General features: G+C 57.8%; 8 protein-coding genes across 8 annotated transcripts; 4 read left to right on the top strand and 4 right to left on the bottom strand.

The window, feature by feature from the left end:
- Positions 1-1,029: 1,029 nt before the first annotated feature.
- MFIFM68171_05618 (uncharacterized protein) lies at positions 1,030-2,589 on the top strand (the record flags this gene model as incomplete). The annotated part of the gene is made up of 3 exons (XM_071061038.1): positions 1,030-1,332; positions 1,388-2,141; positions 2,216-2,589. The coding sequence occupies 3 exons, from the start codon at positions 1,030-1,032 to the stop codon at positions 2,587-2,589; spliced, it is 1,431 nt and encodes a 476-aa protein (XP_070917139.1).
- A 761-nt stretch (positions 2,590-3,350) lies between these two features.
- Positions 3,351-4,320, bottom strand: MFIFM68171_05617 (uncharacterized protein; the record flags this gene model as incomplete). Its single annotated transcript, XM_071061037.1, has 2 exons — positions 3,351-3,921; positions 3,980-4,320. 2 exons carry the CDS (start codon positions 4,318-4,320, stop codon positions 3,351-3,353), a joined length of 912 nt encoding a protein of 303 aa, XP_070917138.1.
- Positions 4,321-5,864: 1,544 nt separating this feature from the next.
- MFIFM68171_05616 (uncharacterized protein) lies at positions 5,865-6,404 on the top strand (the record flags this gene model as incomplete). The annotated part of the gene is made up of 2 exons (XM_071061036.1): positions 5,865-6,121; positions 6,182-6,404. The coding sequence occupies 2 exons, from the start codon at positions 5,865-5,867 to the stop codon at positions 6,402-6,404; spliced, it is 480 nt and encodes a 159-aa protein (XP_070917137.1).
- Positions 6,405-6,818: 414 nt separating this feature from the next.
- Positions 6,819-9,403, bottom strand: MFIFM68171_05615 (uncharacterized protein; the record flags this gene model as incomplete). Its single annotated transcript, XM_071061035.1, has 2 exons — positions 6,819-8,581; positions 8,632-9,403. The coding sequence occupies 2 exons, from the start codon at positions 9,401-9,403 to the stop codon at positions 6,819-6,821; spliced, it is 2,535 nt and encodes an 844-aa protein (XP_070917136.1).
- A 699-nt stretch (positions 9,404-10,102) lies between these two features.
- MFIFM68171_05614 (uncharacterized protein) lies at positions 10,103-12,640 on the bottom strand (the record flags this gene model as incomplete). Its single annotated transcript, XM_071061034.1, has 1 exon — positions 10,103-12,640. The coding sequence occupies one exon, from the start codon at positions 12,638-12,640 to the stop codon at positions 10,103-10,105; it is 2,538 nt and encodes an 845-aa protein (XP_070917135.1).
- A 1,358-nt stretch (positions 12,641-13,998) lies between these two features.
- MFIFM68171_05613 (uncharacterized protein) lies at positions 13,999-19,032 on the bottom strand (the record flags this gene model as incomplete). The annotated part of the gene is made up of 4 exons (XM_071061033.1): positions 13,999-17,930; positions 17,978-18,735; positions 18,784-18,824; positions 18,877-19,032. The coding sequence occupies 4 exons, from the start codon at positions 19,030-19,032 to the stop codon at positions 13,999-14,001; spliced, it is 4,887 nt and encodes a 1,628-aa protein (XP_070917134.1).
- A 1,201-nt stretch (positions 19,033-20,233) lies between these two features.
- On the top strand, positions 20,234-20,446 carry MFIFM68171_05612 (uncharacterized protein; the record flags this gene model as incomplete). The annotated part of the gene is made up of 1 exon (XM_071061032.1): positions 20,234-20,446. One exon carries the CDS (start codon positions 20,234-20,236, stop codon positions 20,444-20,446), a length of 213 nt encoding a protein of 70 aa, XP_070917133.1.
- A 2,200-nt stretch (positions 20,447-22,646) lies between these two features.
- MFIFM68171_05611 (uncharacterized protein) lies at positions 22,647-23,009 on the top strand (the record flags this gene model as incomplete). The annotated part of the gene is made up of 3 exons (XM_071061031.1): positions 22,647-22,685; positions 22,767-22,905; positions 22,981-23,009. The coding sequence occupies 3 exons, from the start codon at positions 22,647-22,649 to the stop codon at positions 23,007-23,009; spliced, it is 207 nt and encodes a 68-aa protein (XP_070917132.1).
- Between the last annotated feature and the right edge of the window lie 100 nt (positions 23,010-23,109).

Here is a 23,109-nt window from a genome sequence, read left to right as displayed (position 1 = left end):
GGTTTCCGGCAAAGCGAACTTGCCCGAGAACCCGGATACGCTGTTCTTAAGCCGGGTAAGATGCCGCAGACTGCATAAACTGGCAAACGAGGCGAGTGGCCAGCTCCGAAGAACAGCCTGCGGGATAAATTGCAGCCCTTCCCCGGTATCGTCAAGCGAGAAGGATAAGGTATGAATGCCACTCCGGAACGGGCCACAGCGGAGCTGCGCTGCACGATATTACCGGGCTAGCGTGAGTATAATAATATTTGACAGGCAACCGACAGACGCCGAGTGGCTGGTAGGTCGACGTCCGCAGATGCTTCTCGGTCTCCCATGATCTAGCGTGGGAACCAAGTGGTTGGCCAAGACCGCCCCTCTTTCTTCAGCATCCCACCACGTCCTCGGTCGAGATGGAAGGCAACTCTCCGTCGCCGTCGGACCAGATTTGGGGTGGGGTTGTCGGCAGAGAGCGGTAGCGGGGCTCCCAGCTGTCGTTCGTCCATTTGTGGTCCAGCGCAACCCCCCCTCGCAGAAGCGAACCAGAAGAATGCCATCACCGCCCGGGGTGGTTGATTGGCTGATGGCAACATCCCGCGAGCTGGTGATGCGGGGAAGCGGCATGGACTTGTCAAAACCTGCGCAAGTCCATGGGCACTATCGACCGCTCTCCGTCCTTGCATATTAGAGCGCCATGCTGGATGGCGAGGATTTGCCATCCACGCGGGCCAAGGATGCCAGTCTTGGCTGCGGCTTTCTCTCGTTTACGTACAGGTTGCCTCACCCAGTGGCGGGTCCGGCTGCAAGACATGGCGGGTTTTATCTAACCTTCGCGTGCTCTGGGTTGCCCCCCCGGGTTGTGCTGCTCATGGACATGCCTGTTACCGTCCTCTCGGTTCAGGAAGCTCTTTGCAATCGCTGACCCACCTACGTATATTCGGCTAGTATTCATAGATAACTTAGTTCGCTACTCTTGAGTCCCGTTATCCTGTGTCTCGTGTCGGGAAGCGTTGAGGTATCGCCAACATATATCCGCAACGAGACACCGCCATGAAGAACTCATTTGCCAAGTCGGCTGTCGCGGCTGGTTTGTATGCGGCCGCCGCTGTCGCCCAGGACACGGCATGCTCACAAGTCCTCGTCCCGTCGTACTCGCATCCTGTGGTCGCCCCCGGGTGGCAGGCGCAGCTCGTCGCCGGCGGCCTAACGAAGCCGCGGAGCATCCAGTTCGACAGAACCGGCGCTCTGCTAGTCGTCGAGAGCGGGAAGGGCATTAGCCGACACAGGTTCACAGACAATGGCGGTACCTGCCTTGCATCTAATCACTCGCATATGCTTGTCGACCTGCCAGAGGTAGGCTGTCCAGAAATGAGACGCTACCGGTTAAAGCATTGCTGACGTATCCCAGCTCAACCATGGCCTTGCGCTCTCCAACGACGGCACCACCCTCTACGCATCGACAGCCGAAGCCGTCTTCGCATGGACCTATGATGCCACGGCCGGCAGCGTCAGCGGGGAGCGCCGCACGGTCGTCGCCAACATGAGCAACAACGACCTCGTCACGCGGACGCTGCTCATGTCGCAGATGCAGCAGGGGACGCTCTTAGTGTCGCGCGGCAGCGCCGACACGGACGCGGCGGAGACGACAGTCATGTCCAACGGCTTGTCGCAGATCCGCGCGTTCGACCTGTCCAACCTGACGGACGCCGCCAGCCCGTACAACTTCAATTCGGCCGGCCGCGTGCTGGGTTGGGGCCTGCGCAACAGCGTGGGCGTGGCCGAGCACCCCATTACCGGCGGTATCTATGCCGTGGAGAATAGCATGGACGGGGTGACGCGCAACGGGCAGGATGTGCACGAGAACAACCCCGGCGAGGAGCTCAATTTCTTGGGGACTCTGAATGGGGAGGCACACGAGAACCAGGGCAGCAACTTTGGATACCCGCACTGCTTCGCGGTCTGGGAGGCGTCCGAGATTCCCGAGAGCGACGGGCTGGCCGTAGGCATGCAGTTTGCCGTTCAAGAGAACAACACGCTCACCGACGAGACTTGCGCGAGCGATTACACTGCGCCCAGGCTTACATTTCCGGCGCACTACGCGCCGATTGACATCAAGTTCGCTGAGGATGGGGCTACGGCGTATATTTCGTTCCGTGGGAGCTGTAAGTGTATATATATATATATATATATATTCCCCTCCCTATTTTGCTAGGGCCTAATACTAACATCCTTACAGTCGACAGGTCCTCCCCGGTAGGCTACCGCGTTGCGTCACTTGCGTTCAATGCCGACTCGGGCGAGCCAGTCGCCCCGGCCGACAGCCACGATGCCCTTACCGACATCATCACCAACCCCGACCTTACCGTCTGCCCCGAGAACTGCTTCCGGCCGGCCGGGCTGGCGCTAGATCACGCGGATCGGCTGTGGATGACATCGGACTCGACCGGCGAGATCTACGTGCTGCAGCAGACGGGCGAGACCGGAAGTGGTAGGTTTGTCACGCCCAGCGAGGGTGGTGAGAATGCGGCGGGTACTGTGTGGCGTTGGGAGACCAAGGTGATGGGATGGAGTGTGGCGACTGGGCTCGGGCTTTGGTTGGCTGCGTTTTAATAAATTGGAAATATGAAAAACGTCCACGAACCAGCTTTGAAACGGGAAGTTGTTACTTGTCGCTCAAGTTCGTCTACAGGGCAGTAGTTGTGTAGCATCATGGCCCTTGCAGTGATACTCAGAAAGTAATTAGTACCTAGTACCAAGCTCAAACTTTGCTATCCGTTCGAAGAGTTATCTACCTGTGAGCTGCCTGATAAACTGTCAAGCTTCCCGTGATCCTGAGACACAAGTTCCAGTTATCTCGTGCCACACTCATTCCCCACCACGCTTATACCGGCAAGAGTAGCCGCGCCTGGCCCTAGCTACCGCACTTGGTAGAGCGACCTAGCGCTGGATCTGGTGGTAATGCTGTCACCAGGTGCCGAATGCCGAGTGTGGAGATGACGCCGAAACAGTTGAGAATGGTATGGGTGGTTTAACAGTAAAGACGGCAGGCAGAGAGCACTGGCAAAGACTTGCAGTTAATGAAGTGTAGGCTCTCTTAGCGTTTGAACTCGGGGTAGGATTATCCCGACTGCCCACTTGACTAGACACTTCACGATAGACTAATCATTTGCGTACAAGCAGTTGAGGGTAAAAAGGTGGGGGAATGGGGTGGGCGAAGGTTCATGGAATGACTTGGGGGCTGGCTCTGCGGCTGCAGCAATGGCTCATCGTCGGCGCTACCCTAAAAAATTGTGGCTTAACATCATTGTCTCTTGTCATCGGATATCTAATGTTCTATATGGGATACGACGTGGCGAGTGGCAATAATGAACTTATGCATGACTCCTCTTGCTCTTCAGCTCGCTCGCAAGGCCCCGAATCGCACTCCGTTCCTCTAAGCGGAGGACAATCCCAAAATACTTTTCCAGTGCCTGCACTCTTTGCTCCTCCGTCTCAAGCGTCTCGATGATATCAGACTGATCTCCCATCCGCCGTTTGACATAGTCCCTGTGCAAGATCAAGAGACCAACAGGTGTCGTCTTTTCGGCGTCCAAAACAGTGCACATACACATGACGCTCTGCACAAAGAAGCTCTGCGGCGCTGTCATCGTCTTGAGGTTCATGACCTCAAAGTCGGCCGGAAAGAACTCAATTTCGACAAAGGCGTACAGGTCTTTCCATGGTGCGCTCTCAGTAGGCTGGCCCGAGTACACCCACACCCTCTGGTTGGGGTCAGAGTGCTCCTCGAGGCAGCGGTACTGCAACCTCCCGCGGAAAGGCGCTATCCCAACAAATTCATGGTTGTGTTCCAACGGGACCGGGTGCGGAGGCCCGTTAGAACCAAATCCAACGTCGACCAGGTAGCGTTTCTGATTGGCGGTGACGAGGTTGACCATGTGGTCCCTGCATTGTTATCAGCTACCTGATTATGAGCCGAACGCTTCGCCACGAGCCTTCTCACCATCCGTTGTACCCGTCCTCGCCCCTGACCCTTCCACCGACACTGATGAGCGTAAAGCCGACGGTGCGCAGAATCGAGGCGAAGAATGCGTTGACCTCCATGCAATACCCGCCCCGGCCTGATTCGACAATCTTGGTGTACAAGTCCTCCGGGTCGAGCGACAAGAGCCGGTGCCTCGAGTAGTGCAGCGACAGGCTCTCAAAGGGAACGCGCGCCATGTGGAGCCGCTGGAGGGCCGTGAGAAGCCCTAAGGGGTCCGTGGATACCGCCTGGCGCGCATCTCCCCGGTAGCCAATGTGCTCCAGATAGCGTCTGAGCTGGGCCTCGGTGTAGGTGTGCATTCTGAGAAGCGGGCTCTAATGAGAAGGCTCGGCGGAGGGTGAGCTCGCTGATTTTGCCTGTGGTTGTTTTAAGTCACCCCAAAATAAATAAGCCGGGGCATTCCCCGCAACTGCAAAGGAGAAGCGTCTAGAAGGCTTCCCACGGAGCTGATGAAGCAGCGCAGCTCCGGAGTGTCTCCGAGCTCTCGGCATCCGAGGGTCTCCGAGGTCTAGTTTAGCGTACAAAGACGCCCCGACTGATTTACGGCAGCGATTGTTTTGTAATGCAACCTCTGTGTGTGCAAGCGATTGCATTTTCCAGCGCTTGTGGTCAATTACTAATGTAATTAGTGGACACTGCGGCGTCTGGATCGCCTTTCTGCGCCACTGGCCAACAACCTTAACTGAGGGAGGCCACGATGCCCAAGGTACAACATCTCAGTATCTCGGTATCTCAGTACCTCGATGCCTCAGGCAGGCAAGTGCACCACTGCATCAGACCTGGCCCTCGGCAGGTGGCGCTCTTGCCTGGTTCGTGTTGCTGGGGGTCAGCGAGTCAGAGCGGGCGGGGAAGGAACCAGCTTGCGCCGAAACAGGAGCAATCTACAGCCAACAACTGCCCCGAGGTGAAGATGGGACCTGAGACGGGTCGTGGTTAAGGTTGCTGCATTTTTGGAGCATCACCCTACTGGAACTCAGCCAAGGGCTCACCGTTCCGGTCTTGACTCCTTTCCATCATGACCCGAGCCGCATATTTAGTCCCATTCGTCTTCCGTTGAATTAATTATGTCGAGTATCAATAATCCGAGCATGGAGCGCAAGTCACGGCGCTCGAACCCATCTCCCCGCAAGCCGTTCCAGAAACCTGCCTGGCAACCTCGCTCGACCCGCAGCCCGACACCTTCATCGCGTCTCAGCTTTCCGCGGCAAGATGGCCCATCGTCTCTCCGAGAACTCGTATTGCGCAGGGAGACGGCCAGGAAATCCCAGGAGCCCAATCAGGAAGCAGCGCAGCTGGGCAGAATGTACACTGCCGGCTTTATCCTCTACAACAGGGATGTCATGGGGGATCTCTAGGAACAACTCCAGACGCAGCCGGACGAGGTGTCGATCGTGGATATCACCGGCGCTACGACTACGATTACCGTGCCCGAGGCATGGAATCGGTTTGTGCTTCCCTACCTCCTTCATCGCCCAAGGCTGACCGCGTCAACTACTATAGCTCGGCGACTATTCGTATCCGGAGCTTATTTGAGATGGCGGGCGCTATGTCGCCTGAAGTTTACCTAACCCCTGTGCAACCCCCTGGCGCTCGACCGTTACATTCGTTATGGATAGAGCAAAAGACGCCGTTACCGGTAGATGACACAATCCGCGACGCCCTGGAGGCCGAATTCGCCGACGAGGGTGACCTGTAGGCAGACTCCCTTGCGTGTGACGTGCTCGAGCAATCGCTGCGTGAGGTCAACCCGAAGCCGTCAATCAACAAGATCATTGCTTTTGGACTGTGCGACAGGCTTGTCGGCTCGAGGAGCAGTCTTGCGCAGTGTTGCGGCCTTCTCACGATGCGTAACGAGCTTGATGGCCGGCCCGACGCCATCCGAATCATGATACATGGGCCCTTCCACACGCCAACGGAGCGGGATTTGTTGGCAGATCACGGAATAGAATCGGTAACCGACCGCGAGGCCATCATGGCCATCGACAGACGATCGGCCATCGTTGATGTGATGTCGACTGTTCCCATCATGGACGTCATTGCCGACTTTCCCGAGAAGCCCGCCATAATCCTTACCAATCGGTTTGCAGTCAGCCACGTAAGGTTTGTCGAGTAGTTTAGACAACCTTGGCTCAAGGGGCACTGAAGCTTACAAATTCCTAGCCGCGGACTTGCCAGCTCCAGAGCTTGGGCATTCATGCAGAGCTACAAGATGAACCCGCTGTGCACGAACTTGAAGTTTGGAACCGACATTCCCATTTTTGACATATACTTCAGAAAGGATCCACGTAACAGGTTCAGCTTAGCGTTTCTTGACAGCGTGATGTCTTACGACACGGCGGTCCTACTCGAGGAGGAGGAGCTCGAGAGGTCAGTTGAAGACTAGAGCTTGTCCGAGAATGAGAAACCGCTCGAGGACGTGCCAGAAACTGAGCTCTCTGGCGATTATGAGAGCAAGGAAGGAACTGCAGAAGTCGGGTACCATGAGATGACGGCGGATTCGTCGGCTTAGCGCGTGCTCACGGTTGTTGAGTGTTAAATACCTTGCCTGATGCCGCGCAGGATACCAGCATAGCCATAGCGTCTAATCGAATTTCAGAAATAGAAGCGCAATTCATTTTACACCAAGGTTAGTATCTGTCATCGCGTGTCAAACACGAGGGAGAGGGGGGTTCGTCCCAGAATCGAGACGTTTAAAGAAACCGGGCCTTCGGCGGTGTCGGGGCCGTCGCATCATCATAATTAGCCATGGAGACCCAAGTTCTACTCCGTCTAAGAAGACACTAACATGCCACTGCACTTAGACCAGTTCGATGGTCCTTTCTTCCCAAGGTCGAACGGTCTGGTCTAACATCTCGGACGTATCATTCCAGAACGCCCCGATCCTCTCGAACCGCCCTCCTTCCACCTCTTCAAGCAACAAGCCAAAGTAACATTTCTCGCTCACTTTGGGCGCGTCTTTGTCCCACATATCCCTCGTCCAATCCCTCGAAAACATCATCAACCCAAACACCCTCTCAGGTACACTCTTCAGAGCCTCCTCCAGCGAACCCCCCCCAGCCGGCCGCGCCTGCATGTGCTCCAGCAACTGCGCGTACCACTCCTGCACGTCGTTGCTCCTCGGCGGCGCGGGCGCGAGATCCTGCCGCTTCAACAGCTCGACCACGTCGTCCCTGGCCAGCTCCGCGACGGGGCCGCGCACCTCGACCGTCCCGGCCCGTACCATCTCGAACGCGGACGCGCCGTCGGCGGGCACCACCTCGCAGCGCAGCACCCTGGCCAGCGGCGCGGCGTCGGGCGTGACGGCGTCGCACAGCACGGGCGCGTCGACCGAGGCCCACGACCAGGTCGGCGCGCGCCACGGCGCCGCCCGCACCGCCCACTCGCGCGTCCGCGCGTACCACATCAGGTCGCGCAGCGCGTCCCCCGCCCACAGCCCCGCGCGGTACTCCAGGCCCGTCAGCCGCGCCACCTCGCGCGCGATGCCCGCGATGGCGGGGAGCTTGTCGCTCGCGAGCGTCAGCTGCCGCCGCGTGTACGCCTGCAGCAGGTCGCGCCACGTCGCCAGCAGCTGCGCCGTGCGGAAGTGGTCGCCCACGGCTGCGGGGCCGGAGGGGGCGGAGCCGTCGTCGTCGTCATCGTCGTCGCCGTTGTTGTTGTTGTTGCTGCTGCTACTGACCAGCGCGTCGGTGAGCCGTCGGCGGACTTGGGCGTCGTGGTCAGCCTGCGATTTGCCGTCTTGCAAATAGTACCCCCCGTCGCTTGCCGCGAGGCGGCTGCATCGCCAGGTCGGCCACCGGCCGAAGGAGAGGAGCCGCGGCGAGAGGACCTGCTCTTGCAGGCACCAGGCGCGGGATGATATGGGGTCGGGGGTGCTGGCGGCCTGAGTGGGGGGCTCTTCGAGGATGTAGAGCGTCCCCGTGGGGGTCTGCGGGGGCAGGGAGGTGGCCTCTTTGATGGTGGTGGCGGATTTATTGGGGAGGACGTAGGATACGGGGACAAGCGATTTCCATAGCTTGGTTGACGGGTCGGAGTGGTCCTGGAGGAAGCCCGAGTCGGCCGAGTCGGCGCGTGCCGCCGAGATGGTGAGGTAGGCGTTTTTGTAGATGTCGGCCATGCGCGAGACTTGATGCAACTTGTCGTCTTGCGAGTCCTGGGCAATGCAGAGAGAGTCCACCCAGAGATACTGAAGGTCGAGCGCCTGCGTGAGCCGTACGGCGTCCTGGAGGGTCTGCGGGAGGTCGAGGACGGAGAAGCCTTGGACACGGCTGGCAATGCTAGAGATCTTTGTTTGGAACGTCTGCGGCCCACCCCAGCAGTAGCTGAGCGTCACATAGCGGATCTGTTCTCCGGCCCGAGTTTCGTGTAGTCTCAGCGTGTCGCCACCAGACACGTCGATGACGCGAGAGGGGAGTGTATCAGAATCTGGCGGTCTACAGGCAGCGCCATGGTGCTCCTCGCAGTTCCTTATCCACTCCTTGATCTGCCGGATCCCCCGTGGCGACGCCGCCGCGGGGTTGGGTGGCTGGGTGGTGATGTGTTCGGATGCGGGATCGCCTGTGGCTGTGAGTCAAGAGTTCGCCCGACACGCCGAAGGAGCCACAACTACTCACCCTTGGACGCATACACGTGTCGCTCCACAGTAATGACACCAGCAGAGTGAAACACGTCGGCTTCTCTTATCTCATCCATGCTTTGTATTTCGTGCGTCTTGTCGGAAAGGGAGATTCTGACCTTGTCGTAATCGGGCGGTTTGGCACCCTTTCGCGAGCAGATGGGGCAGACTTCAAACACGAAACGATCCGTCTTTAGTCGGGTGAGAGTGCCCATACAATGCTTGACAAGCTTTTTACGCTCCTCGTCATGCTCGCTCGGCCGGGCATACCACGGCGTCTTCGCGTCGTACGTATGTGTCTGCCCGTTGAATTCTCGGAAGAAAGTGTACAGCGTGAAGCAGCAAAATGGGCAGCCACGCTGGGTTGCCTCGACTAGGTGCGAGATTCGCAACCGCCACAGGAGGGAGATGCCTCCCTTGTGAGCCTCTGGGTATCGCTTGTCACCTAGTGCGAGGTGGAGATACGGTAGCGCTCTGGTGACTGTGGCGCAAGACCGGCAGAGCTGTTCTATCTTGGCGGTGGCGTTGCAGTCTTCTTCTGTTTGTGGTTCTTGTTTTGACAGTGGCTCGAGGGGTCCGATTCTCGCGAAGGAGTGGCCCGGGTGGATGAGAGCTGCATCGACGAAGCACGTCTCGCAGTAGTCAAAATTTTGGCAGTCGCGGCAGTTGTATCTCGCTTCGTGAAGCGGAATTCTGCGTGAACACGAGTCGCATGAGTATCTACTCGGACATGTCTGTTGAGACGTATCCGAGGCGGTCGTGTTGTCCATGGTTGATGGTTCCGGGGCTGTGGTTGTCAATAAGGAATATATGGCAGTACACGAGACACAGAAGTCATGAGTTAAGCGCAACGTCTTAAATATCTAGAATATCTATACGCTGGGGAGCTTTGTGCCTAAGGGATGGAGGCCTTAAAGGATTGTAGAAGGATTGGAGGCAACCAACGACCTCTCGGATTTCAAGGTCCAAATGCCTTGGCAGATCGACGAGCAAGTGGCGAGTCATCGGTTTCCCATCAGCCACCTGCTGAGACCCTAACCCTACTGCACAAACGCTGGCCTGCGCCTCTCGTCAACCTTTGGTTGATCCGCACCGCGCCTCGAATTACCTTATCAAATCACCAGCAATGCCACGTCGTTTTGTTGTGACAAATGGGGCTTGGCGGCGTGGTGATGGTTATGAACGGGATCCTTTGGAAAAGGCTGAATGAGCTTAGAGACCCCCCCAGGGTGGAAGAGGTTAAGTCCCGTAGTATTTGCCACATACATTGTTGGATACCGGCAGATTAAGGTAAGATTTGAACTAATATGACTATACAATACACAAGGAAATATTTGGACAGTACGGGCAGCGTATACAGCCCTGCGAAGAAAGATGGTCATCTCTCATCATCAGATCAAGGTAGCCGCCTAGTAAGTAGGTAACAGTCTCCCTCCCACCGAATCGCACAAGCCGACAAATATCCAACTTTACTCCTCCTCAGTCTCGAACAGCGCAACGGTATGCACAAAACCATCGATGTTATCCTCATAGTCCACCACATCCACCCCATCCACTGTTACCATCTGGTTCGTCCCGACCGTATTCAGGTTAAACACGCGCACCTCGGTCTCCCCCTCCACACTGAAAGTCCTCTGCTGGCATCTCGCCCCCTGACCGATCTGGCTGCAGTTGACGTCATAGTTGTCGAAGAAGCTGTACAGCCCCGCGCCGTACACAAACAGGCCGGTGCTGTCCACGATGCGCAGGCCCCAGCCGCTATCGCCCTCCTCAAACACGGGGTCGTGGTATTCCTCCAGCGCGGGAAACGGGAGGGTGGCGTCGGGGTTCGGCTGGTAGTAGGCCGTCTCGGTCTGGATCTGGCCCATGAAGGCGTTCCGGGCGCCGACGAACTGGTACTCGTAGAGCTGGTGGTGCTCGACGCTCGACGCGACCAGCCACAGCGGGCCCTGGGTCCCCTCGACGAGCAGGCCGCGCCCGGCGTAGATGGTGATCTGCTGGTTGTCGGCGCCCTCCTCGATGTCGTGGTCGGCCACCCAGATCCAGCAGTTCTCCATGTAGAGCGACGCGGCGCTGGGCGTGATGTGCACGCTCATGAAGGCGGCGACGCACTCGCGTTGGAGGTTCTCCTCGGTGATGACCGTCTCGGGCGTCTTGGCGCACTCGGGGAGTTGCAAGTTCGAGCCGGCGAAGCCGCCGATGCGCGTGTGCACGTCCCACAGGCCCGACGGCTGCGAGACGGGCGACGCGAGGTTGTACTGGATGAGGATCGCGCCGGGCTGCTCGCCGCGCGTGGAGACGATCGTGTTGGACCACTCGACCTGGCCCGTCGAGCCGGGGGTGCCGACCTGGACGACGGGCCTGGGGTTGGCGGCGTCGGCGAAGAAGGCACCCGAGGAGAGGATCACCGGGAAGGCTTCGCCCACGATGCGGGAGCCGGCGGGGATGTGGATGGTTCCGGTGACGACGTACATGCCCGCGTCGAGGAAGACGATCCTGTTGGCGGCGGCGGCCGACGCGAAGAGTTCGTTGAGGGCGTCGGTGTCGTCGGTGACCGCGTCGCCTACCGCACCGGCATCGCGGGCGCTGACAAACTCGGAGAGCGGCACCTCATGGTACTGCGGCTTGGACCGCTCGTAGAAGATATCGCCCGAGACCAGCGAGGGCGGGCGCTGGTTGGGGGCGATGGGACCTTCGAAAAAGGTAGGACCCGTGGATGAGGGGGTGTACCTGTGGCCGCGGCCCCATGCTTCGATGACGGACACACCGGTCGACCCCTCCAAGACGGTCCCCGACGGCCCGCGAATCGCGTCCGGCACATTCTCCAACAGGATATTTTCGAAGATAAAGTTGTTGGCCACTGGAGGAGAGGTGGCGTTGGGGCTGCCAAAGGCGATGCCAACCGGCGTGTCCCTGATCTCGCTGTCCAGGATGGTGATGGAGCCTACTCCTAGGTTGCCGTCGGTGGCGGCGGTAAAATCGAAGCCGACCTCGCAGTTGTTGATGCTGACGCTCTTGTACGTCCAGCCCCACGACCAGAGCTGCTGGATGGCCGTCCGGGCGTTATAGACGGTGATGTTGCGCATGGTGAACTGCTGGTTGCCGATGGCCATGGCCTGGGCGCCGCCGTAAAACACGAGGTCGCCCATGTAGCCGCCCGAACCCTCTTCGACGAAGAGACCTTGGTGCTGGGTGCCATTCTCCTCGGACATCCTGAAGACGATGTTGGACAGCGATGTCGCCTGCGAGCTGGGCCAGTGGATGCCCGCGACTAGGGTCTCGGGCGGGACGTCACTGATGTCGATGACGAGGTTGGCAACCTGACGCCAGAACACGTTGGTCGCTCCCCAGGCCAGGCCGCCGCTCGGCTGGTACTGGTTAGTGTCGAGAAGCCAGCGGCCCTCGAAGTCCGGCGTGGCCTTGAGCACCGACAGGCACCCGGGGTTGCCGATCAGTTGCGTGTAGTAAAAGTCAATGATGGGAGACGAGACCATGTAGGTACCCGGCGGGAAATAGACAAGGCCGGGCGTACGGGTGCTGCCCGTGCAGCCCGGGCCGCAGCGGTCGCCCTCGCTGATGGCCCGGTTGATGGCGTCGGTGTCGTCGGTAACACCATCGCCCACTGCGCCAAAGTCCTTGACATTGCGGAAGACTTCGTAGCCGGATCCGGCAAAGGGGGCAACGCCCTGGTGGGCAATCCTTTCCAGCCAGAAGTCGGTGCAGGCGACGGCGGCGATGCTGGTGGTGGTGCTGGGCGAGCTGCTGGTAGTGGTGGGGGAGACGGAGGACTCGATGTCGGTCTCGGACCCGGACCCGGTGGTGTGGCTGGTGGCCGAGCACGGCGGGGTGGGGGCCTGCGACGGGCAGGTCGTGATGGTATGTCTGACCACCACGGTCACTGCGTCCGCATCTCTGCCGGCGCGGGCGGGATGGCCTGCGGTGGCGCCCGAGAGCAGGGCCGAGACGGTAAGGACTCTAAGGAGCAACTGAAACGAGAGACGATGCATCTTGGGCACGAGGCGGCTACGATACCTGACAATGCTGCAAAAGAATGACTACGGCGCGGGCATCGTGGGACCCGAGATGACGAGCAGAGGCTGGCGATTCCCAAAAAAGAGGGATCGACACGAGTTTAAACGCCTCCAGGGCTCGAGCCGCTCGAGTCCGCCGAGACGATGCCCCGCAGGCGATCCGGGTTCCCTTGAAGCGGGCGCGCCACCTCCCTCGCAGACCGGGCATCCTGGTGGTGGTGGGCAGCTCGGTGCAATTCGAGGGGACAGGGAGGGGTCCTATTCCGCCGAAGGCATGGGCCCGCGCCGGGGGTTGCAGATGCTAGGCCCGAACCGTGGCTGGCGGCAGCGGATCGAAATGAAATCCAAACTCGGGCCAATAATGCGCTGCCGGGGGCTCCATCCCGCCTCTGGGCCTGCAGCGTCCATCACGTCACAAAGTCCCCGGCAAGGGGGTGATGAGATCAAGGTACAGGAACAATACGTAGGTTGCACTTGTTTACCAGCAGCTCCCGGGACGCTTCATTGCCAATCGGGCGGCGGGAACCGCCAACGTGGCGATGCTGCTTGACAGGATAACGCGCCAGGAATGGAATGCTCAATGCTCTGTGTTGCAGCAGTAAATTCTGTGGACCGGCTTTAGTTAGGCTAAGTACAGTACCTACCCCCACCGCAACAAGCCAGTTGGCGCTGTTTTTGACGGATAAGAAAACGAGGTGCGCAATCTCCTCGTACCTGATCCGGGTTGCCGGGAGCATCTAGGTGCCTTGGCAGACTAGGCCCAGGAACACGAGGGTCCACGCAGCCGATCGCTTCGTTTGTAGCACGAACGAGGTCATCATCCCGAAGCCACAACGGCCAACCCAAGCCATTGGGACGACGCACATCCCATCTTCTGCGGCACAGGATGCCCAGGGAGCATGTAAGGAATGCCAAGTTGCCTAGGGAGATGTGGTCAACCGCTTGTTGGTCCGGCCCAGTGTCAATGTAATGTAGACACAACCAGCGAGCCACTGAAGCCAGGATCTTGCGAGCCCCGTTTTCACCTGATCCACCCCCACGTTTTGGCACCACCGGGAACACCACCGGCAACACCACCTGGAAATTCCCTGCTCACGAAGGACTTTACCTTTGCTCTTTTGAGATGCACTTCTAGCATTTTGGTATGCCTGTTCACCTGGCTTCGATAAGATGGAGTATGAACAATGCTCTTAGGTACCGGCAGCGGACATATACAAAAATGACCAAGCAGAAGCCCGGCACGATCCCGGGAAGGAACGAATCTACCACAGCAATGGATCCCTCCAACACACACATCACCCCCTAACGACTTAACGACTCAACAACTCAAAGACTCAAAAAGTCGGCGCAATCTTCAAAGGCAACCTCTCCCCGCCAAACCCCGCCCCGGACCCAGACCCAGACCCAGCCGCACCACCGACACTCCCCAGCTTAAACGTCCGCAGCGAGTTCGTCGACAGTTTCATCCCATGCGTCCTGCCGCTCTGCACAGACCTGACACTCAAGCTCCTCCCCGCGCGCGTCCTCTCGCCGATAGTGCTTGCCGCCGCCGACATGGCTGGCGAGGGCGGCACCGAGCTGCCCCGCGACAGCGACTGCGAGCGCACGTTGAGTTTGCCCATCATGGCCGCCATGGCCGAGGTCGGGTCGAGCGGCGGGGTGGGCGGGGAGCGGATGCCGTGCTCGGGGATGCCATAGGGGCTCCCCGCTGGCGGGAACGGCGCGGCCCTGCTGTTGAGCCTCCCCCGGCCGCTGCCATTGGTATGGGTGTTGGTGTGGGCCGATGCCATCATCCTCTCGAGCGACGTCGCCCGCGATAGCGCGCTGAGCGGAGGGGACCGGCTCGTGCTGGACGGCGGCGTGGGCGGGCGGCCGACCCGCGCCGCGGGCTCGAACTGCTGCTGCAGCTGCTCAAAGGTCAGCGGCATGGGCGGCAGCTTGCTGAGCCGGCGGATCGACCGCATGTTGGCGTCGATGAAGCTCGACATGGCCCGCACCGCACTGTTGTTTTCGTGCGCCGTCATGGCGTTGGTCTCGATGGGCGGCGTGCTTGCCCTGGCCAGGTGCATTGCGTTGAGCGTCTGCGGCGCGGGGCCGATCTTGGGAGCGCTGCGGATGCTGGCCTGGATGCGGCTCATGACGCTGTCGAAGTCGACGCCTGTCTTTCGGTGTTGGGCGGGGACATAGGCTGGCGCGGCGCCGAGCACCGTCTCCTGTGTCAGGACGAAGAACGAGCCGTCCCGGATCTTCCTCCTGACGAGGTTCCAGCGTGCCCTTGCTGGGTTCCGCTCCAGCTCCGGCTGGTAGATCTTGCACTGAGCGAGCTTGGCGTAGAAGACTTCTAGCCTCTTTGCCATCCTCTCGAGCGTCTGCATCAGGAAGCTGGCCAGGACGGTCAGCCGTTGGCTGTCACTGACCGTGTCCATGGCCGCAATGCTGTCAAACGCATCCATGCCGTGACACGCCTCCTCGCGAATGTCCTCGAGCAGCTCAATGTCGAGCTCGACGCTCTTTGCTGCATAGTTGAAGATGCCACGCTCGGCAAAGCGAACGTTGCTGCTGCTCTCGCAGATGAATTGGCCCACCAAAGCGACCTCCTGAGAGGTTGCAACCGCGTCGGACGACGTCTTGGCACGGGCAATGATGCCCAGCACGTCCGGCAGCCGCATCTCCGTCCCAGTGGCGGCGGCATCAGCAAGGGCGAACGAGAGCTTGAGCACCAGCTCTTGCAGCTTGGGACCAAACAGCGCCGAGAAGCCGCTCTGCAGCAGGCGGGACTGGTAGTCGTAAAACATGCGAACCCCGAGGCCGATGTTGACGAGGTGCTCGCGGGACCAGACATTCTCCGACCCCCGCAGATACTTGTCGCTGGTTCCATCGTCGCTGGCGCCCATAATCTCGTACATCTCAAACTGGTGCGCAACAAGCGTCTCGACCGTGGTGCGGAGATACGCGGCCCACAGATCGTAGAGGCCAGCCAGCTCCGGCGAGCCGCGAAAGTCAGGCTTGGGCGTCAGTTGCCCAACAAAGTATTTGGTCAGGAGGCTGCTGACTTCCGGATTGTTGGTGTGGGCGAGGTTGTCAAACGTCTTGGAACAATCAACACCAGCGTTAGACTTGATGATGATGGTGCCGCCGGGGTGCATCGGGGTGAAGTCCGTCACATCGTAGACACTGCCGTGGACGCCAATCCACATGCGACCGCCGGGCCGGTGGCCGGTGTGGCGGGCGAGCTGAGAGAGAGGGATGGTCGGAAGGTTGCACGGCAGCGGCTTGGGCGACATGAAGACGTCCAGCATAAACCGGCGCTCGGCAAACGCCTTGTTGATGATCATGTCAGAAGCCTCCATGGTAGCGCTGCAGTGGTTGTAAATCGCCTTGCGGATGCCGTTCATGACAGAGTCAAAGACGGAAACTGAACCGCAAACGTAGAGGTATCCACCGAGCCCGCCTTGCTTCTTGGACATGACGAGCTCGGATATTGTAGCAGCCTGCTCGACGATCAAAGCGTCGATGTATCGAGGCGGCATCTCCTTCTCGACCAAATCGTGCGACCTGCGGTCGTATACGAGGCCGCGGGTATCGCGGGAGAAAGCTAAGTGCACCTCCATGAGACCTGCATCAACATACTCGCGCAGTTCATCCTCATAGCAGAACTTCTCACGGGACTGCACCCCGAGGTAGAGGATATCTCTTCCGGCCGCGTTGGTATGAGAGGCAAGGCGGGCCTGCCAGAAGCTCCTGAACGGAGCAATGCCGCTGCCGCCGGCGAAGTAAGCGCAAGGGGCCGCCCGATCGATCGGCAGCTGGAAGTTGAGGGGCCTAGAGACACCGACGAGGATGTCCTCGTCCGTTTCGATCATCTCGTCGTTTGAAGACAGGAATGGGTTCAGGAAGCCGCTCCCCACGCCGGCGCAAGTCACATCACTGTTGCCGGCAAAGGTAGAGCAGAGCTTGTACTCTGCGCGTGAGACGGTCAACTCAACGGTTGAAGGCAGCAGCTCCTGGGAATAGTTGGAGATCGAATACGTCCTGGGCACCTCGACGGGTATCAGGTCGACCAGCCATGATAGGTCACTTGTGAGGTCGAACGCCCGGTCCCAGATGTGGGGGTTCGTGTCCGCCACCGCGGCCTGGAGGAGGTCACCGAGCGAGCCCCTGACAGGCCATTCAGTTGTTGCCAGGACCTGGAGAACTGTGTTGGATGACGCCCGTAGCAAGTCGTGGACTTTGAGAGCGAGCTCTTTTGTGACGGGCGCAAGGTGCCCACGTCTCAGGATATCTTTCACCGTGAGCTGTGGAGTTGAGGTGTGGCGTACGGACCCTAGATGCTGAGCAAATCGCTGCCATTGCGCGTTCAGTGTGACCCGGTAGTCCAGGTAATCGGCGAGACCCAAGGCTGCGGCAACCTTTGCGCACTCGCCCCAGCTGTTCAGGGGCATAACAGCAAGCCGATCACCGGGCTGAAAGGTGATACCCGTGTTCTCGAGATCGAGAGTAACCATCGCGATCGACCGGTTTGGGTCGCTGTCGACAAACGAGCGACCAAGAACGCGGGATCTATAGCGGCATTCCTCAAAGGTGCCCCGCATCTCGTGCGGCTCGATGGTGATGTTGCCGCGGTAAGGTTCGAGGCGTTCCTTCATCGCCTCGGAGAACTGCCTGTGTGTTTCCTCCCAAGGTTTCTCATTAGAGTCGGGAGCTCCGGACAGACCGTTGGTCTCTGTCCGCCCCGTCTTGCTGGCAATCTCGAGGATGCCAAACACTTTGTACCGGTGCGTGCCCATGAACCCCCGCTCCCCCGTGTATGCCTCGATGATTCCATCCAAGACCCCCATCAGCCGCGGGTCGCCAGACTGCTGGACAAATTCGGGGATGCGATAATGATACTCGATGGCCGCAATGAAGGCCCTGAGGTTCGACGGCAACCAAGCGCGCAGGTGAAGACCCTCTTTACCGAGAAACGAGTCGTACTTCTTACGGCCCAAAAACGCATCCATGACGAGGAACGGCGGAAACTGCAAGCCAGATGACGCGGGGCAACGCTTGCTGAGCGGCGCCGAGAACTTACCCCATCGGATCCATTGGTGTCCGGGGACGTAGTTCTCGCCAGAGTTGGGATTAGTATTGATGGAGTGGAAAGCGTTGGGCATGCGCTCGAGGATTTCTTTCAGCCGGATCATCTCCCGGAGAAGACCCTCCACATTTCGGTTCATGACATGTTCTTGGCAGGCGGCGATGGCATCTGGGCCGTGCTGGAAGGATGCTGCTCTGTGTCAGCAAGGATCCACGACTAGGCTCTTCCAGTCTTACCTGACGTCTCCGCGCAGCCTTTTTGGAAAGCCATTTCGGTCCTCTCGCCGAACACGGGCCACCGCATTTCCATGTTGTCGAAGCGACCGACGTACGGGTATGTCGAGGTAGGGTCCTTGATCTTCATGTTGAAGGAGGACTGGTCGAAAAAGGTGAGGTGAGGGATGGCGCGGCCGAGTCGTCTCGAGATCTGCCAGTATGGTAGTGCAATGCACCGAGGGATCCCCATAAGTTCCTCCCCAAGATCGTCGCCCATCTCGCAGTTGGGTCGGTACTTGGTGGCATTCACGGTGACGCCCTCGTGCCCGTCGTTCTTGTCTTCGTATCTGTAGATCGAACAGAGCATCCCCAAGGCGACAACTGCAGCCCATAATGCCTTGTCAGGGATGACATTCTCAGTCCCCTCGACGAGGGGGAGCGCGGCGACCGACTCCCGCACCCGACCCCTAGCAACACAGCCCGGCATCCGCTCACACAAGTCCGACCATATCCTTCCGGGGGAGTTGGCCAGCGCACCAGGAGCCTCGTTGTAGTCCGGAGGGCAGAAGCCGTGCTCAACGCTGAGGTACCCGTCCTTCCATCCTGTCCTCGGGCCGATCTGCTCCGCCCTGATCATCACTTGCCGTGCAGGAGCCCCAAGAGCGACGGCCAGCAGATCGTGCTCGGCCGCGTTGAGCGCATCGATGTTCTTCAAGTTACCAATCTCTTGTACTGAGGGAATGTTGGTGTACAAAATCTCATTGATGGATTTCCGTTCCCTGGGAGAGTTAGCTTGTATAAATGAAGTGACCTTGATCCAAGTGTACCTCATCCGCAGCCATTCTTCGGCATCAACCCCTCTAGGGATCTGTCTCCACAGTCAGTTCTGTGTCCCGACACCATTTGTCGACAAAACTTACGTCGAAAGCAGCATGGATATCACCCGGCTGGCAATACCCCGAGAAGGAACAGCCTCGAGGGCCCATGCGGCTGCTTGACCTGCTGTGGCCAGTGACTGAACCAGCAGGACACTGGCCACCGGCCATGCCGGACACCGGACAAGATTGCATCGACATTACGAAAGGAAGGGCACACGGTGTAGTGAAGCAAAGACCACGGACATTAAAAAAAGAAGGGGGGGATAATCAAAACCGGCCACCAGGGCAATGTCGAAGTAAACACAAGCAAGTCAGCAGAAGATGCGGTGCAGAAGCAGCATCAAGCAGCGGTAGCAGCAGAAGGAGCGGAGGGTGGATGTAGGGCGAGGTTGAGGATATACCACCTGCCAAGCCAGCCACCTCGACAAGACGGCAGTCAGCAGCAGAGCCAAGGACCCAGGTCGCATCGCGAAACCCATCACACGGGGTCGAGAACCTGGCGTCCCTTGTTAAAATTAACCACAGCACTGGCCATGTTGAACGGATGCGAGCTTTTGACGGAAGCAACCGCTCATTCTGTTGGTCTGGCGCGCGTTACCCTCGTGGGCGGCGGGAAACTTGTGCTCGCCTCTTGCTGTTGTGAAACGAGACATCGTCCCATCTGCCGGGAGATTGCTTGTTCGATGGGGACGTTTCCATATGCGACGAGCGAGGGTCGACGTGGTTTGAGTTTCAAGATCCTAGTCCGACCGGGGGTGGGGGAGCGGGCATTTTTCCTGTTCGTCTTGGTTTGCGAGTGTTGGCGTTGCCAAACGGAGAGCGCTAACAAAAGGCTTGTCTGGAGAACGTGGGGCATTATGTAACGCCCGAAGCAATCTACCCAATCAACTCGGAAGTGAAGTCAGATGAGGAAAGGGGAAATCAGGGGTCCGACACTGGTTGCTCCGTCAAACGCCAGGGCGCTCGATGTTCGAGAGGAACCGCATTTCACATTGCCACCGCTCCTTCGTCGGATTCAGGGCGCGAAATCAGACGTGGCGTTGTTCCAAGCCCGCTGTTGACGGCTTCCGCAGCTGGTCTTTAATGGCCCACAACGCTCCTTTCTACTGCTTAGCTACTCGTGATAGTGACGGCCTGAGAAGCCAACCGGAATGTCTTGGGCTGGCACAACGCCACACCGAAGCAACACCGAAGCAAGCGCTTTGCTGGCGGAAAATTCGGCGCAGCTTCGTACGACGGCAGTCAGAGATGCTCAGGGTGAATTCGATGTTTGATGATGCATGCATGCGCCGCGGCTGTAGTGAGAATCCCGCGACGAAACCAGGTTGCTCGGCGTCCTGGGGTTCTCAAACCGCTGCCAAGCGCCAAGGCTTTCCAGAGCCCTTCGCCATCGCTCCAAATGCCCGCTCGCTGCGCTGCCCGCATCCCGGCCAAGGGCGGGTTGTCCGTCTTGATCGACTTCAACCAGCCGATCAAGCCTGCGCAGGGGCCCGAGATGAAGCCACATCCAAACGCATTCGTCATCACCGGAGCAGATGCCCTCACATGCTATCACACCGTTCCACAACCGTCGTCCATTGGAAGCTGCGCCGTGGGGCCTTCGTCGCCATAGCCTTACCCGCCTAGACTTCATATTATGCTTAACCAAGTAGCGTCTACTTTGTCGGACCACAGCGGATGCTGCACTGTTCACTAAGATTCGGTCGCTGTGGCTCCTCGGGTAACGTGGGGACGAAAAGACAAGGGCATCCCTCCCGGCTGTCCCGTCTCCGTTGCTTCTCCAGCATGCTAGTCTGGAGCCCGTCCTTGTCACAGCACAGGACATCGATTGCAACACTGGTTCATGACCCTCTGCTGCAGTATCAGAAGTGGAGCCGGAATGGCGGAGGATATTGGACCCCTTACATGTCCCCTGAAATTCCTCTTACACTCCGAGTCTCCCACGGGAACATGGCGCTAGATATGATTCTTGTGAAGGAATTGGCAGTTTACTAACTAAGGTGATGTGCCTACTCGGGGTAAATCACGAGTTGCGCATGTCTGATTTAGAGCATAGAGGTCATGCAACTCAAGCCGCTGCCATCGGCGTGGCCGGCCCTGTCCGTGACATCGCCCACACAACATACATAAAGCAGCCTCTATGGCCTTTGTGGCTAGCTCTGAGCGTTGTCCGAGTTAATACGCTCGACTAGTTGGGATAAGTGACGTGCGCTCAGAAAGTTGACGAGGCAGACTTTGGCCACAATTATCTACCAACTAATGTTGTCCACAGTAAAAGTCCTGGCGCGGTGAGCACAGAAAGCTGGTTACGTTACCCAATGTAATCTGTTGCATAATTACACGTGCTTCCTTAGGATGTAAGTGTGGTAATATAGGAGATGAGTGCAATGTGAACAAGTAATAATACCGTGGTGGCGCCGTCACATCATACACTCAGGTTGATATTTCCATGCCCATGTCAGCCCATGGCACATGGCGATCCGCTATATATCGGCGTTCGTCATCTGTCAATCTCGACGCCGAAGCCCCGGAGTCACCTACGGCATATCTAAGCAGTGTACTACACTCGGAGCGCCTCATAGTACTACTAGTTGCTGCAGCATGTCTACCGTCACCTCTTCAAGAGATAGTAGCCATTGTAGGTCGAAGCGGGCATCTTAGGAGCCAGTAAAGTCGGACCCGTTCTATCCGTTCAAGATTGCCCCCCCCCCCCCCCCCCCCCCCCCCCAAAAAAAAAAAAAAAAAAAAAGAAGAAAAGAAGAGAAAAAAAACAACTAATCTTGAGTTCCGGACTTATGGTCTCCAGTCATCGAAAAAGCCCGGCACAGCCACATTGTCAGAATTCCTGAGCCACCACAAGGACGTAATTCAGGCTGTGTAACCACCGAATTTCTAGAAGAAGGGGTTTCTCTGGCTTTCAATTCCGTTAGAGAAGCTAGGAAACAAAGAATGCACGCACAAACAATCGAAATCGCACAGTTTTGAACCCACCAATCCCACCGGATCCCGAGTGCTATTTTTTCAAGAAGTATTTATCGTCAATGGGCTGCTATACCTTCGGCCAAGCGTTACCACCTTCTTTGTTTGGTAATAGCGATAGTTCAATCACTGGCGTTTAACGCAGAGTGCGCAGGAGTTTCACATAGAACCACCAAGAACACCGTAAGATAGTGGATAGCGGACTGTTAGAGTTAGCGTGTGTGATCGTCCTCCGATTGAGAGAGTTGGCTGCCATGCCCCCGTATTCAGTGGTAATTGCTTGGGGCTCTGGGTTCATGTCATGACCCGGAACCGTGCTTGGGAAGTGCAAGAGCTCGTCTTCTATAATTGAGGGCATATCTGAGCAGGAGCTATTCAGGTGTAGTAGTTATGTTAGTCACGAAAGTGTCAACCATATCCGAAGAGGTGGCCGTACCTAGCTCTCCATTTATCCGACGATATCTGTGCTAACGTATTTGATAAGCGAGTTGCGCAGACAAGCGAGTTGCGCACGCCCCACCACGACGCGTCCTCTTTATACTTTACATCGAATTTTTCTACAACCCGATATACCTCCCACTTCAAAGGAAGCGAGGGTAATCTTAGCCCTTGAAGCGATCCAAAACGACAAAAAGTTAAGCCTTCGAACTGCAGCTAAGCTCTACGACGTACCAGAATCAACCCTCCATTACCGACGTAGTGGCAAGCCTGCACGACGCGATATTACAGCCAACTCGTATAAGCTTATAGATCTAGAAGAGAAGGCAATAGTTCAGTATATAATTGAGCTATCTGAACGTGCATTCCCGCCTAGATTATATGGTATAGAAGATATGGCCAACCAACTACTACGCGAACGCGACGCGCCCCCTGTCAGCAAACGCTGGGCTCACAACTTCGTTAAACGCCAGCTAGAGCTCCGTATATGTTGGACGTATCGGTACGACTACTAGAGGGCCAAGTACGAAGATCCAAAGGTCATTAACGAATGGTTTACCCTTATACAAAACGTCAAGGCCAAGTACGGTATTGTAGATGACGATATCTACAACTTCGACGAGACTGGGTTTATAATAGGCATTATCTTTGCGGGTATAGTAGTTATAACCTCGGATGGCCAGGGCAAGGCAAAACTAGCTCAGCCTGGTAACCGGGAATAGATAACAGTGATCCAGGGAGTCAATGCCCTCGGCTAGGCTATCTCTCTATTTATAATCTTAGCCATATAGTACTACCTCGCTAACTGGTATACAGAGTGCAACCTCCTTACCGACTAGTATATCGCAACTACCGATA

This window comes from Madurella fahalii (genome assembly GCF_045866475.1).
Source record: "Madurella fahalii IFM 68171 DNA, scaffold_3, whole genome shotgun sequence".
NCBI lineage: Eukaryota > Fungi > Ascomycota > Sordariomycetes > Sordariales > Madurella > Madurella fahalii.
This window is presented reverse-complemented; position numbering and strand designations above follow the sequence as displayed.